Source organism: Micrasema longulum, unplaced genomic scaffold (genome assembly GCF_059751315.1).
Source record: "Micrasema longulum isolate JH-2025_06_02 unplaced genomic scaffold, ASM5975131v1 h1tg000163l, whole genome shotgun sequence".
In the NCBI taxonomy this organism is placed as follows: Eukaryota; Metazoa; Arthropoda; class Insecta; order Trichoptera; family Brachycentridae; genus Micrasema; species Micrasema longulum.
The window spans coordinates 735,759-753,015 of NW_028277368.1; the positions used below are offsets into that span (position 1 = coordinate 735,759).

Here is a 17,257-nt window from a genome sequence, read left to right on the forward strand (position 1 = left end):
TCATCGCTGTATGTTTTCATGCATCAAGTTCTGGTTTTACTGCTCTTTAGCATCATGCATTTTTGCTTTTTAAATCATTAAATTTAAAGTCTGTTTTTTAAACGATTTACGGAGAAGTGTCAGTTTTGGATAGATTGTTTATTGATATAAACTCATCAGTTACGCGAACATATTTTATAGTGATCTTTGACTAAAACGTTTTTTATCCATGAATGATAGATCTGTCTCAAGACCATATAGATAATTAATGCCTTCGAGAAGCATGTACCAATGCAGAAATTGTACTGCATAAAATGGCATTAAACATGGTGTACAAACAGTTACCTCAGTGACTCAAATTCTTTATTTATATGTCAGTTAGATAGAAGAAGCTAGACACACATAAACTGCACACAAAATACACAGAAGCTGAATGTGTTTGAAGCCCAATATCGTCGGGTCAATGCCAAAGTCGCGAAAGTGCAAAAACATGATTTTGAGATATTGAGGTTTGAAGTTTAGAATTGATGTTTAGCCTGATCTTTCGTTTGAATTGTTATTAAGATTAATGCAAATGTAATTCTTTTACAATATTATTACATGCTGAGGCAGCAAGAAAATGAAAAATATGTTTTATTTAACAAATGTAACAAGTATTCACAATCTATACTGCATATTAACATACAAGTAATTACTTAATTCTTCATCACAAACGTGAATTATTTCATAATTAGACTTCATTTAATATTATTAATGAAAACATTGTCTTTTTTTATATGTGAGTGGTAGAAATCGAATTCTCTGTATAACTTGGAGCTTTCCATTAATAGTGTTTGCCCCAATACCATCCGGTGAAGCTCGGAATCAGCACATTTCACTTTAAGGTGCCCATTTTATATTTCAGGTTGTGTTCATTGTAAGCATTTAATCCGCTTTTCATTATAATATTGTATGTATCGTACAATAAATATATTTAAACGGTTTGCAACATCTTCATGTATTTTGTTATCTGTGCTTAAGTCATCTATAACTACTGTTGCTTTCAAATGTGTCAATGTAATGTTCTTAAAAACCTCTTCAACAAATAAAAAAATAAAATGTCTATACTACAAAAGCAGCTGTAAATTTTAACAATGTGCCGAACCGGCACTTACTATGTTCGCAAAGCTTGGATCTTTTAAAAACCATGTGTGTTTATTTTTCAATATTGTCGGCGAAAAATCCAATTAGGTACCTAGACACTTTCATAGCTATCATAAACATAATCCAATCCCAACGCCCGGCGGTATTTATCCTTTACGTTAGCCGACCGTTTGGATTTTATTACTAAGGTTCTTATTTCAAGAATATGTTTTTAACAATTGAAGATTTTTTGTATAATTTTTGACAATATTTTTGTTCGGTATGTCCAAGAAGTAGCTTGTTACAACAGTGAATTGTATGGAGAAAACCATGAACTAAAATGTCAACTAATGTTTCCTCGTTGCATCCGAGATCTCGCTATTTCCGTGATCGTTTTAACCAAGTTCGACTGTAAATTCAATATTTTACATATCCAACTTAATTGAATGCAGAAGACAGAAAATATTTTATCGCCAGAACTTTTAAAATATCAAATTATTATCCCTAGCACTATTCATCAGTCTTTTCTTTTAATATCATTAAGCACTGGTAAATCAATAATAATTTTTGTGTGGTATTTTAATATGTAGGTGAATTTAACTTAGATGGTGTAAATATAACAGAGTCTGCATACTACGAGATTTCGAAGTGTTTTATTTTTTTCTTTGAATTATTTTTGATCATTTTATTTTGGCACATAAAATTTTTAATAATGTAAACCTTTAACTATTAAACTTCTTAGATTTTCACGGCCGTTCAGATTCACAATACGTTTTTCTGGGTTATTAGGCCGTGTGTCATTCATACTATTTACCAAGGTTTTGGATCACATTACAGCGTCCATCATCAGGGTTAATGTTATTTGTGTAGATAGATGTGTAACCTTAAGTCCTAAGAATTTGTACCGTGTCACAGTCGTTGCTGTCCGCAAATTTACAAGATGTGAGCCTTCATGGAAATTAAGATGTACTAGATTTCTATATTTTCTCCATTTTTTAGAAGAAAATATCAAATTCTAATTGACATTTACATCGGCTGGATTAGATGATTACATTATGTACTGTCATTGTCTAGAAAGAACTCTCTATTACCTTTTCAAAAGCATTAATTTATGTTTAAATAACCCATGGTGGAAACATAGAATTAAGAGTAGTCCAGAAGGAGCTTAGAATCATATTTGAATATATCGGACTGTGCCCAAAATTCTCCCACTATGCCTCACTTTCGCTGCGCGCATTTGTGATATCGCCGCGTAATGTTGCACGATGGAAAAAAATATAATCATAACACAAATGTAAGGTAAAAAAAAAGTAATCTGTTAATTTCTCTAAAATTTTATTGTGCGCGCGGAAATATTGATTGACACAACAGGGTAGATAAGTAAAGGGTCATTTTATAAGAGTAATTGAACTAATGAACTTTGAACTTAAAATATAAAACAAATTTTATTTTACATAAACAGATATTTTTATATCATGTTAAATAATATTTGATGTTTTAAAAATAATGTCGGCCAAATGTCCACCACAGAGTTGTTTAATCTGAGCTCCAATTTTCATTAGTTCTCTCATTAGATGAGCAAAGTATAGTAAAAAAAAATTCTACCCTGGCAACACTAACGAAATGTCCATTTTGATTTCTTCGATAATCTGACAGATGAAAATATAATTCAATTTTTAAGTAATGTATTTGCTACTTACACACATTCACTAGCTAATTACACATGAAATGTGATCCCATCCTGTTTCTTTAAGATTCTAGCAGTATTTCTACACTTTAAAAGGACACAACATGGCAAAGTTAAATTCAAATTAGGAGTTACGTACTGAGCGACGTCTACAAAGAAACGAATCGGTCCAAACGTAAAACTACTAATTTATGAGTAGTTTAGTCGCCTTATGTTTGATGCTCGTATGTGGTTTCTGGACTATTCTTAATTCTATGGGTGGAAATAATATTTCATGGGTTCAAACCAACAAAAAAATACAAAGAATATTGAAAAGCATTTAAGTTCTCAACTGTCATTTAACTTCAAAAATGTCAAAACTATTTTTTTTTAATTAAATCAATTGTTTTTCATGTAAATAGTTTATAGAATGGTTTCGTTTGCTTGTTTGTTGAAATTAGGTCCCATCTCTACCCCTGCCGATGCTTCGTTCTTTGGACTTGTCCCATAACAACCTTCCATCAGTTCCCCCAGATACGGCTACCAACCTGACACATCTCCGGTACCTGGATCTCTCTGATAATGACCTCACCACTGTACCTATTGTAAGTCGCAAATGATATCTACAACAATAACAGGAAAAACAAATTGTGTCTTTCTCCTATCCATAAAATAATATTTAAAAACGAAATATATGATTTTCTAAAAAGTAGTAATAGTAGATAATAAACCTTCTGGTTATTACACTTTTTTTCTTAAAATTTCTGTTCAAGCTTGTGTATATAAGAAATATGTACCGACCTGGAGTCACAATAACATAGCTCATAGTATAGTTTGTTATCGGATCAAAATTTACATATAGTGATTTGAGTTCACACTTTAACTATAATATCAACAATAATTGACGTTTATATTTTAATTAAATATCATACTTACAACTACATATATTATATTGTGTGAAATACGTTTTTTAATGCCTTTGTATTTATAGGTGACTCACTCTCTGCCCAACTTGAGATGGCTTTCATTGGCCAGGAATCCCATCACGATTCTCACTAATACCAGTTTATTAGGAGTAGCAGAAAAATTAGAGCACTTGGATATATCTGGACTCAAACTCACATCTTTCGAGGTAAAAATAAAAATACGTTCGTTTTCAGAATATTACAATCAGTAAAATGTTATAAATAAGTATCCTATACCATTTAAAATACTCAGCATCCGATTTTAAATATTCCATATTTTATTCTTTAAATTTTATGTAACATATTCTCATTTACATTTATATTTTTATTCCATTTATTTTAAGATAAAGATTTTTGTTGTTGAGTAAATACACTTTAATAATTTTTTTCAAGATGGGTGCTTTGGACAAGATGCAAGCATTACGTTCGCTTACTACTACGGCCTATACAACTGTAAGAAACTTCAATCTTCCCACAATACTAGGTTACAATAGTGGACTCAGGGACCTATGGATTCAGGTAAGAGATATGTACAATATGAAACATCTTTTATTTACCTATTTACAATATTTCATTGTAATATTTTATGGAGACATGAGGCAATTTTGATTGTTTTGTGTAACATCATCACAGTGAACAAATTAGATTTTTTATATTGATACTTTTTGTTGACATTATTAAAATATTCTTATTCTGAAAAATGAGAGTCAGTGTTATAAGCTCCTGACGTCACTGCAACTTGTGTAGATCTATTGCGACGGGTCCCCATAAATTAATTTTCACCCTTCAAGCCTAGGTCTTTAAAGAGCCTGGTTACTGAGCGGAGAGCGAGTGTGCTCATATTTCTAAATTTCCCTCTCAAAGTTATGGTCCTTAAAATATCGTGCTATTACATAAAGGACGAGTGCCCTTACATCCTAAGGTTTAATCAGTGGTCGCCTGAGGATGCGGCTTCTTTTGTGATATAAACATTATAAATCTGTATAGGTGTTCCATCATCTGTACTTGAGAATCTGCATCTAGAAGTTTTAGGAAGGTTCATTCTAGCAAGATGTTTATTAATTCTGCAGTGCCCTGCTTACATAGCCCTTAGGTTCTAGTGATAATCACTTGTTTTCGGCTAAGTTTCATTTGCTAGTACCCCTTTAGTAGTTCCTTTGAACGGTGCTGGCCGGGTGCTTTTTAGCACAGCTCTGTTTCCGGACCCATGATCTGAGTTTATTACGAGGAACACATTTTTGAGCAGCCCATGGTACGGTTCTGGCTCTTTTAAAGCTGACTCAGATCTCACCCTCGCCACTTCATCAGCTGCCTCATTACCGTCAATGTTTGGAAGTCCAAATCAATGTTTTTTCTTAACTGAATCAAAGTGTGGGATGATAATATTTTTGCTTATAACTCTAATTTGAATTTCATTTTGGTACACTTCAATTGGCTGTGAACTTAAACCATATTCAAACACAAATTATTTTCATACTCACTTGCACAAATAATATTTCAAAAAGTTTAATGCAATAGCGTGTATTGGAAAAAGTAAAAACAAAGTCAAGTTAATTAATACCGTTTAATTTATATTTTATAAACTAACTAATTTTATCACTTACCTACCAAGTATTTAATTTTATAATCATAATTATATTAAAATAAGTTTTAAAATCAGTTTTCACCAAAATAAAATGAGACTCTGGAGTTAATGAACTTACATTTTCTTTTTTTTAGGTGGAAGATGAGAAAACGAATCTTGGTATCGAGATGTTGGGTCAACTGCCATGTAAATTGCACAACATTACCTTCAGTGGAATCGCTCTCAAGCATCTTTCTGATAGTGTCCTAAGTGTAAATATTGTAAAATTATTTATTAATGTTGTAATAATTATTGAAATGTTATATTTTTTATATTGATTGATCTAAGAGAAGTAAATTTTATTAAAATAGATTTTCCGGCAACTTCTATTATCTGCCGTTATTTATGAGGCATGATCAGAAATTAAGTGTACTAGATTTTTATATTTTTTAGAAAAAGTGTATTTGAAAAAAAATTTCTTGATATTTATTGTTGATAAACTTGTTGACTATTTTTCCACATAATTGCCATCCCGTTCAATGCGTGTGGTGAGCCGTGGCACAAGCTTCTTTTTATCCTCCTAGAAGAACTCTTCCGTCAGCTCCTTCTCCGACTTAAGAACCTCTTTCGGCACCTGCTTGTCGGTTAAAAATTTAATTCTACCCATGTGTGCCTTCAGGGAGGCAAAAAGATGATCATCTGAAGGCGCCAATTTAGGGGAATACGGGGGTAGTTCAAATGAGTCCAAGAGCACCTCGGTGACTAAGGCTGTGTGAGGACGGGCTCATTTGGCTGGAATGTTTTGAACCCCCTCCAGCTGGACTTTCTTTATAGCTGGAATACATAAATCTTGGTTTGCCATAAATACAAAACGGCTCTCAAAAATATTAATGTTTTTTAAAGGTAAAAACAAATATTTGCGTTCTTAGAATTTTACCCAAATATTTCATTTTGATTGTGGTTGTAAATAACTCACCTTTAGAAAAATTGGAATCGAGTTGGGGTAGAGTGGGATTCGAACCATGGACCTTTGAGCTGTGAGTCCGAAACACTAGCCATGCCTTCACTACAACCCAATTCAAATTACAAGTTGAAGATGAAGTTTAATTTTATTACCACAAATGTACCTATAATTATATGGGAATTTTTATTGGGAGACAATGTTTGTTTACAAAGGCATTTAACCCCTTATCTTGACAAAACAATTTATTTTTTTTACACATTTGGTGGTTGAAAAGGCTTCAGAATCTCAAACAATTTTTTTTTCTTCGTTGTAATCAAAGTTTACTTTGGATTTATTGTGATTTATTGAGTTAAGAATGAAAAAGATGGTTAAGTAGTTTTAACAGAGTACTGTTTTACTCGTGTTTTAGTTCATGAGAAAAAATAAAATCATAATATGTATCCTATAAGATACATTCCCAAGAAAAGGGTTAAATGTGAACTATTACTTTCTTTCTCAGGGAGTGCACAATCCAGATTTGATTTTCTCTCTCCGCAATACGAGTGTGACTTCCATCCAGAAGGCCGTCTTCTCCAGGGCGGGGAGGGCGCGGAACATCACGCTGGACCTGCGCCATAATAGGATCAGCAGTGTGGCCAACCCTTCCACCAGCGAGTGGCCCGGAACCTCTGGTGCTATGTTCCTGCAGGGACTCTATTTAGAAGATAACCCACTCAATTGTGATTGCAACTTGGGGTTAGTGAAATATCAAATTATTAATTCGTTTTACATAGCTTAAAATTTCTTTTGCGATGTCCAGATCTAAGATCTGGGTGAGTGGTAGAGGTTATCAATTTCAATTATGTTATGTACAGCTTAACCCGGCCTCGTGGCGTAGTGGTTAGAGCATTAGCCTACCATGCAAGAGGTCTCGGGTTTGATTCCCGACAGGGTTAATACGAAATATTTTTTTAATAGGGTGTTTTCACACTAAAATATTTTCATCGTCCCTGGACTGGCACCTGAAGCTTAAAACTGATCATCTTACCTTCATGTAACAAAAAAAAATCAAGATACGCCGCGATTGGTGTACCAATGCCCTATGTACCATTAGGTGCCGATAGGAAATGATGGTGAACCCGCTATTGCTTTGCTATTGCTAGATTTGAGTACAAAATCGTATATATACGAGCTCTGTTCAAAAGGTATCGCAAATTTTGTGTTTTTTCAAAAATTATTTATTTATTCATGAATACCTATTTTGTCCCCTTCAAAATAATCCCCACCAGATATTAAACACTTGTGCCAATGTTTTTTCCAATCCTTGAAGCACTTCAAAAAATCATTTTTTGTGATCTTGTTCAGCTCCACCTTCTATGCCGTCTTTATCTCCTCAATCGTAGCGTAGCGTCGTCCTTCCATGGGCCTCTTTAGCTCGGGAACAAGAAAAAGTCACAGGGTGCCAGATCTGGGGAATACGGTGGCTGCGGCATTATTAATGTGTTGTTTTTGGCCAAAAATTTGCCCAGAAACAACGGTGTGAACAGGGGCGTTATCATGGTGCAAAAGCCAATTTTAGTTATTCCACAAATTTGGGCGTTTTTGGTGGACTGCTTCTCGCAAATTGCGCATAACTTGCAGGTAATATTCCCTATTGACCGTTCTACCCTGTGGCAAGAACTCATAATGCACCACGCACCTGTAATCGAAGAAAACTAAGTAAAACCTTCACATTTTTTTTCGGTCTTGGCTCGTGCGGCAGCTTCCATTGAGATGATTGAGCTTTGGTTTCCACGTCACAACCATAAAATCTCGTAAATTGGTCCAGTAATTATTCAGTCTTTTGAGGACACACATCCAAACATTGCCTTTTATATGTATACATTTGTCTAAATAAAAGCAAAAATCTACTTTATTTATACATTTCATTTTCATTAAGAAAAATGATAGAAATATGACAATAGTTTATTTGACTATCCTTAAGTTTGTATCAAAGCCTACTTTAAAAAGGTTTTTTTGACTTTAATAAATTTAATGAAAAAAATTGATATAAAATTTTTATTTAAAAGTATAAATCCTCATATAAAAAATATTACAATCTCATACACCTATCAAAAATCTAAATCTAATTCTTGGTGAGATTGTTCGCAATCTTACTTGTTTTAACCCATAGACAATAAGAGTTTTTTTCTCATAGGTTCCACTCGTATGGACACAATATATCGTAACATTCTTATTTTTATGAGTATTTCACTTCCGATTTGAACGTAGTGGATGCTTTGAATTCAATTTTATTTGACTAACATACTGGGATACTTTTGCTGGTGAATTTTATAGGGACACATTATCTTCTACCATATGATTACTTCAGCTTAACGTAAGCTATATAGCCATCATTTCCTAAATGAGAGACACAATAATTTTGACAGCTATAGCTGGTTATAACCGGCGTAATTGCGAACCTGTTAATCAATAAATGTTGTCTTTTTCTTCTAGATGGGTGGAGTTTTGGGAGAGGAAGAGAAGACAGTACTTGTGTAGTGATGCACTAGGTGAAAACTGTATGATGAGTAGTGATGACCTTCGTTTGGCTAAATGCGCTGAACAAGAAAACCAGACTCTTATTCATGTAAGTTAAACAAAACCGAGTTATGTCAATTCATGTAAGTTAAATAATACAATGTAGCTTATTAATATTGCTAGTAAATTAACTCAAAAAATATTTGGTCGATGCAACCACAAATAAATAGACAGGTGCATTACTTTTAACAGCAGTAGTAATCTTTTAGCAGAAACTGTGGACGCTCGACTTACTGGTTTGCGGAAATTGGGTTATATTGACTTGTTTGCCACCGAACCCTTAATGCAATAATCTATGCACAGCCACCGCGACGCAGTGGGTTAGATGCTAACTGAGAAACTGATGTCGTGGGTTCAATTCCTGCTAGATATCTGAAAAATCCAAAAAAGTGTTTTTTTCCAATTGGTCTGGGTGTTATGGTGTATTTTTCATAACGTCCTTCCATATCCTCTCCTTTTCATTTACTAACAATCCTCTTAAAAATTAGATTATTTCTGAAAAAAATATAATTTTTAAATAGTCAGTTGTATTGAATTTATTTTTTTTAAATAGTAAAAATTACTGTTTTTTTATGTCTCAGTTAAGCGTGTGTAGGCTTAGACAAATTATTTCATTTTTATTTACAAAAAATTGTCACAATATCCTGACAAAAGTAATTAAATTTTTTAAATAAATAATCCAATATTTATGGATTCAGAAAGTTCTAAAATCTCTCACTATCTCTTTTAAAAGAACTTTGAGGGCTGTACCCTTCTAGAAGATTTACATAGATTATATTCGCAGCCATTCCAGCTAGACTGATGGCAGAAACGTGATTCAAAAACTTGCTAAGAGAAAAAGTGACATGCTACATACTAAAAAAAACTGCATTCTGCTATCGGGTCTAGAAAGAATATGCATCCTACCGCTAGGTCGCAAAATCCTGCTGATAGGACTCTGGAAGTTCTATCTGGAAGTCCAGGCACATAGAAAATTTAAATATATTTTTGTATTTTTTTTATTTATGTTCCAGGTGCTGAAAAATGACTTGGAATGCGGTTGGGGAGGATCTTCCAGTTTGATTCCTCTCCCAGATATATTTTATGTAATAGGACTGATATTTGCCACAATCCTCTACCTATGAATGTTGCTATGGCTATTTGGCGTTTACTCCGATTTCTACGATATGCTTGCGAGGATTTATTCCATATGATTATCACATCATGTGAGGGTTTCCTTCGAACAAGTTCGTGTCAGTTTAGTCATCTCAATAGGCTGGCTAAGTGCAGTAAGAAGAATATTCTGACTCAAAAATTTAATAGTTAATAAATAACGAAAAAGGAAAATCTATATTCATGAACCTATATACATTCTCACAGTCAAACTGTCTTATTAAACAATGAAATTATATTATATTTATTCCTAATAGTCTGGATAAATTTGTGTTCATTATTGTTAATGTAAACTGATCATATAGAGGATAGTGAAGAGGTATTTATTAAGAGCCCGGAAAATGTTCAGTATAATGAGACTTAAATTTGCTTATGGTCATGTCCACTTTATAATGATCTAAATACCATCTTTGTTATCCATCTGATTTGCTTCGTGCTTCTAACATTTTGTGCCAAGAGTTCCTGGCTAGTCCTAGTGGTTGTTTGTAAGACTGTCAGAGGAGTATTTTTATGGAAAACTTACTTTACATGTTGAAACTTTCTCTCAAGAATATCATCTTTCTCAATCAATGCAGGTAGAATACAAAATATAATTCACTCGTAATATATTTCAATTAAAAATCTCGTAGAGGATATGATATTTAGCTCGTACATTAAGAGTTTTGTGATTCTTTATCAAGTGCCAAGTTATTTTACTACTTACATACACATAAATTTTATTGCATTAACTTTCTCTATTTGTATATATTATGTAAACAATTTTAGTCAAATAGCCATATTTTAGTTAGTAAATATATGAATTGTTTTGCATAAATACTTTATTATGTGTGGGTTTTTTTTATATCTCGTAGACAAATTTTTAAATGATTTTTACATAACCTTCCTGTTTCCCTGTGTCTTAAAATAACATTTATCTCTGCTCCAATAAATAGTAGAACTCTTGATGTGTTTGTATTTTAGGTATCGAAGATACGTCGTATCAACGGAATTAGAAATAAATTATATAAAATTGTTTTACAGAGATGTTTGTCATCGATTCTTGAAACAATTTATGTCAAGAGATCTTGTTGCTCTCGCAAATTTAATCCTTTAAAAATAAGAATTAATATACAAATATAAGTTGACTGGCTAGGATAGGAAGGGTACTGAAGGTGGTGTTTTGTGTTTACTCCTGGAAGTATTAGGATATAATGTTTGTGTTGACGAAGGAAGATAGAACGAAAGTAGATCATCAATTTTAATTACTTTACATTCATGTTTTATTCCGCCCAAAATTATTTTCATAAACATGATAATATATTTTTATGAAAACAGTTTTCAATTTATTTTCCTGAACCGAAGGAAAGATTTGTGATGTTTGTCTTGTTGCAGGACTACTTTGTATTGTAGTTTATGTATAATCATATTAATCAGTTTTGTGGTTTAAATTTTTTACTTTATAATTATTTTGCTACAAATAAAATTAAAAAATATCCAAATTAAGCAATTATATGAAAAATGGATAACAAACTAAATTTCTAAAGCATATTTTTATGACCAGTATATTACTATATTTGTATTGATGTTTGATTTATTTTCTCTGAAATATTTCATTAATACTTTGGCTCTCTAATAAGATCTTACACTAATATACATCTAAGCTAAATCTAGCAATATAAGCCTAGTATAACTGTCACCTGATAGGTGTATGTATAATAAATAACAACAGAGTTGTCTAATACTCATTAGAGTAGCTGTTACAGTATACTTGCCTACAATTCTTCAAATCTCTGTGCACTTTCTTTCTAGTACATAAAATATAATGTACAATTGACATCAAGTCTATGTAATCACTAGAAAAAAATAGATTCAGATTCAAATTATACATAATAATGAAACAATTAATAAAAATTATCTCTACTTACATAGGCATGTTTTCTGATTCTAAGAAATAATAAAGTATATATTTTTAATGACACTAAATATTCCAACACACTTACTAATCTTTCAATAGACTATTTTTTCATGTTCATGTGTAGCTTTAGCATGGAGCCGGTTATCAAATTTGCAATATTTTTCCCATTGGCTGTCTCCATGCAAATGAAAAATACTTGGAAAATATATTTAATCATTGTAAGTTAAACTATAAATACAAAAAGACATTTATTAGAAATTCCTGTGTTTTATTTATATTTCTTTATCTACCCCGTATGAACACAATTTATTAGGTTCTAAATAAATGTAAGGATATGCTCGTACATATGTTCCGTTTTTTGTTATAATTATATAAGGGACTATGAAAATATAAACGTAAACATGGCTCACTTACCATTCAAAAAGATTGTGGAGATGTGTAAATCTCAAACATCGTGCAAAAACGTTATTGTTACACAGTGTGAAAAGTGATAACTTAAAACACAAATGATAAGTAATAAGCAGGGCTTTTTTAAAAAAAAATATTTTTTTGTTGGAATAACCCGCTAAGCCTCTATTTAGAGGCTTGTCAGCAGGTGGGATAGAGGGGATATGGAAGAAGGTAATGAAAAATATACCACAACACCCAGACCAATTGAGAAAAAATCTTTCTTGCAACTGGCGGGAATCGAACCCGCAACGCCAGTTTCACAGTTGGCCGTCTTACCAACTGCGCCACGGCGCCTGTCAGGGGTAAATGCCTAGATTTCCATATTCCCTTTCTTCTCAGTTGAGATATCTATCAGTGACATTTCCTTTGTTTAGCTCTATATCGATATTGTCATATTAAAATTATATGCTCAGAGAGTTCAATTCCAAAGTCTGCAAAGGTTTGGGGGGACACTTCGAAAATGTAATTTTTTTCAAAGCAATAAAAAATTACCGACAATTATCACAGGAAACTCTTATCACCTCTGCCCTAAGAAAAAATTCCTCTACAGCAGTGGTTTCAGACTTAAGTAACTTCCTTGGTTTACATGGTTGCCCATTGTACTGCTCTTCTGTAAAATTATCATTTGTATAAACAAATGATAATTTTACAGCTCATAAGAGCCCATTTTTGTCGTGTACTCTTCAAATGTTTATTTCATATCTACTGTCTATGCGCATGAGCAACACCTACTAGTCAATAATTCAAATTTTCAATATTCACAACATCACCATTCCTTTATCAAACCTTTATTGTGCATAAGGCCCTGCATTAGTACACCAATCACAATGTAACTAGATCAGGCAAGGTGTTCGACTTACGGGAGTGTTAAGAAGATGACTTTTTTCATACAAATGCATTCCTATATTTTCTCCCAGAATTATGGCACTAGAGCGATGATTTTTTGACACACCCGCCGATCCAAGCAAAAAGGCAGTATCAAGCAAAAATTAAAATGTTTGTTTTTTTCAATGCTAGATAAATAATTATAATCCTTCTAAACAACTTAATCTAAATAAATACATTTAATTAGTTTTTTCATAACCGTTTTGATAAATATATGGTAAACAATGGACCTGTTAACGAAAAGGCGGGACAGTAAATGAAAATCGAATTTCATTCAATTTTATTACTGGGAAATATTTGAGAAAGGAATAGGAACATGGAATAGATACCTATCTTTAATATGGTCTGAATATTCTTCAATTTCTGGCGCTGGATGACAAAATGAACTATAAAATGAGACAATGTTTTCTATGACGCGCAACGATTCCAACCACTTTTTATCCGATTTTATGTCAAGTCAAAAATGTTGTTTTGTTTTTGTTCTAAATCCGAATCTTCTAATTTTGAATATCTTCTATCTTGATGTTAGGTAGGTACCATAAGGATGGGTCAAAGGAAGGATGGGAACGATAGGTAATCGGCCAGGAACAGTTTCGATAAATACTGTTATTTACTTAATAGGACCAAATACTTCAATTTCTTCAAAATTTTTTAAATGTTGGTTACTGTTTTCTAGCTTGTCCCTATCGTTTGTTTTTTTTAAATTTTTATACATTATTATAATTATTTTAAGTGAGCGACCTAAAACTGATATGCTTCAATATATTTTTTAAACTGTTAGCTGTTGGCTGTTGGCGCAATTCAACTTTTTGTAAACATATCTAGTCCATTTTTGGACCCATTGAGACTGCACCCCTATTGCTCAGTTGTCTTTTATAGGAGCTATGACCACCCAAAAACCCTTAAAAGTGCTCAGTTTTTAAAAGACGTTTGGACGTGTGGTATACAAATATGATAAATATATTTGAAAAAAGCAAACTGATTTTTATCTGGTACTGTTTCTTTAAAAAAAAAAACAAAATTAGTTCAGTTTTGGGGTACAGAAAACGGGAACGCGAGACCTCGATTTTGTTGATTTCAGTTAGGCATAATCAGTTCGATGTACAGCTTGCCCACCACATACCGCACACCGAATTTGAGGACATAAGTCTCCTTAGCAATGCCCATATACACAGAAAAGTTGCTCGTTGCCGAACGAGAAAAGTTGCCCGAAAGAGCTCTTTGTAATTTGGTAGCCTTAGCATCTTTGTGCTGAAAGAAGGATATCCAGAAATACATAATATGCACCACATTGGATTGAGAAACGGGGTAAGTGAATTCTTCACTGACTGGGATTAAATTGATTAGACATTATCAATTCGCCGAAATGATTACAAAACTTTTTAAAGGCTTTGAAATTCTTTTTGGAAGCCACCAGATCTGTATATCCGACAGGACCTATAACAGGGCCACGGATAGTAGCGAGAAGCTCCATTCGGTAATCATTTTCACAGAGGGGAAAAGAGACAAGACCACAGATGTACAGTTGTCTTTTTCGCACGGTATTCGGGGAGGCACCTGCAAGAAAGTGACAGAAAAACTACATTCAATCAATTCACCAAACCGCTCTTTTCCGCATATCCTCTTGACAACTGTTATATTGGAAAGACAAAAAGGTAACAAATTACAGATGAAAAAACATACACAGATATTTATTGAATACAATTATTAATCAATTCTTAGTTAAATTTGTACAGCTTGAAATTACTATTGAGCTATTCACAAACATATTGTTTTTACGTTTAATATACATTTTATACCCATATTCACACATTATTTTCGATTAAATTAACGAATACATTATTACTTTATAAATAAATATAATTTACAATGATTTAAATTACTTTGCTATTATACTAATTACTTTTTAAAAATAAATTAATAGGTTAAAAGGAACATTACAAATGTTTTACTTATTCCTTAAGACAAGTTCAACTTGCTGCATAACATTATAATTAAGTTAGTATTATTTAATTATCAATAAACAATCATTCATAGAATGATATCATTGAATCAAAGAAGATTAAGAATTCGAAAAATGTTTTTTTCATATAACGTGAGTTTAAATTGTGTTCTAAAAATTATCGAACAACATCGCCATGCAAAACGCGTAGTAAAGTTAAATGGACTAACTGTTTATGCCTCTTGATCTGAATTCAATGTAGTACATCGCACCCTTTCGCACTGCTTCACATTTGCTTAGCGTATACAAGGAAAAACACTATTTCCCGCCAAATACAAGATAAGCTTCGGAACCTAGGTTGAATGAAACACAAGTTAGGTGCTTATTTCCTCATCTAGCGTATACATATATATGAAAAATTTACAAAACAGAGTAGAAAATAACCAAAGGTGCTGGTATTTTTGCCTTTTTTATAATACAGTCCAGTATCTAGAATGGTGTGAGCAGAATCATAAAAAATATAACCAATCACAAAACAAGTAAATTATAATTGGTGTTGCCAGCATAACAACCAAATTTTTAATGTTTTTAACTCTTTTTTAAAAACAACACAGTAAAAAGTATGTAGGTACCTTAAAAAAGTATTAAAAAAATATTATGAATGGCACAAACTGTTATTTTTTCAACAGATAAAAAAATATTACCTTCAGACTTTTTCAAATACGAATTTTTTAAATTATTATATTACATTGGCTAAGTTTGTATTTTTTTCACAAATCGTTTTTGTAATTATCGATATTAATATTCTTACAATTTTTCTATAGTACAAATGATGACTTCTGTGAGTTTAATTTAATTTTAAAATCCATAATATTATTTGTTTTGTACGATTGATAATTGAAATATTATTGAATATACTTTCCAAAGAGTATTATTTAAATTTAGCTGGATTTTGATTGTGTATTTGAGTGATATTGATTTGATTGATTTTGTTGAAATCTCTAATTGAAACATCAAATATAATTTAGGTAGATAGTTATAATAAATGGGTAGAGCATTATTACTCTGAGGTTATAAATATCTTAATTATAAGTAAGTAATTTCTTTAATTCAAAAATTGAGTTAAAAATTATCCCATTCAAACTGAAAACATGACATTGCGGTGAAAAAAAATGTAGAGGTACTTTTAATACTTGAAAAAACATTATATCGAGTAAGAATGGCATACCTACTTCTAAAACATCTACATCATAGAATTTACAATATAGAATGATAATTTTACATTATAACACATATCTTCACTACTTATTTTTATATATTTATTATTGCTTATCAATCATTTTAAAATCACACAAGTGAATTACAAAAATTTCTGAAGTTATAGCTGTAAAAACTCACAGTTAGCGTTATTCACATAAAAGTAACATAATTTTGTAAGCAAATCGTTACAAAAAGACTCGCTTTCTTGAGACTAGAATATTCGGAATAATTTTAGCATATTTTTAAACGTTTATTTGCTTCAAATTAATGCATAAGCGTACTTACAGCATACTAGTAAGAATTCTACTAGAAAGTGCACACTGCCCACTGAGATTATCGTAATAACATAAGTTAATTATTACCATCACTCGTTTTATTTGGAAAGTACTAATTAGATGTTACATTAAATTTATAATCCGAAACAGCAGGTATATTAATAAAACGCATAATATGATAAATAAGTCATAGAACTTCTCATATTATGTTGAAACGTCAAAATTCATGTGCGTATACTGACATCTATTAAAACTTTTCAAAGGTTTGATTGATTTATAGATTATGTCTTAGAGTATAGATGTATATACTCTAAGGATTATGTAGAAGATAATAGTCCGCGTCATTTAGGTTTATCTATGGTTCAGAAAATGCAGCAGTAAAAAAAATTAAACAAACAAACCATCACGCCGTTTCCCCATAAGTATAGGCAGAGAAGATAGAACGCCTAATCGCTCTGTCTTTACATACATACCTCGCTTCCTCTACATCCATACATCTTCTCATGCACGCTCGCCGATTATTCCTACTCTTGACATGTCCATCTTCAAGTATTTGATGGACTTAATCGTGCCTCGTCTT

At 32.0% G+C, this 17,257-nt stretch overlaps 1 protein-coding gene across 1 annotated transcript in view; it reads left to right on the plus strand.

Annotated features, from left to right (window-relative positions):
- The window catches only part of chp (leucine rich repeat containing G protein-coupled receptor chaoptin), a 59,208-nt gene extending 49,069 nt beyond the window's left edge, over positions 1-10,139 (plus strand). The window contains exons 21-27 of the mRNA XM_088242745.1: positions 3,229-3,372; positions 3,759-3,899; positions 4,126-4,251; positions 5,452-5,568; positions 6,760-6,995; positions 8,736-8,868; positions 9,833-10,139. Of these exons, the coding sequence (XP_088098871.1) occupies positions 3,229-3,372; positions 3,759-3,899; positions 4,126-4,251; positions 5,452-5,568; positions 6,760-6,995; positions 8,736-8,868; positions 9,833-9,943 (1,008 nt within the window). The 3' untranslated portion in view covers positions 9,944-10,139. The remainder of the gene's footprint in view (positions 1-3,228; positions 3,373-3,758; positions 3,900-4,125; positions 4,252-5,451; positions 5,569-6,759; positions 6,996-8,735; positions 8,869-9,832) is intronic.
- Positions 10,140-17,257: the final 7,118 nt, after the last annotated feature.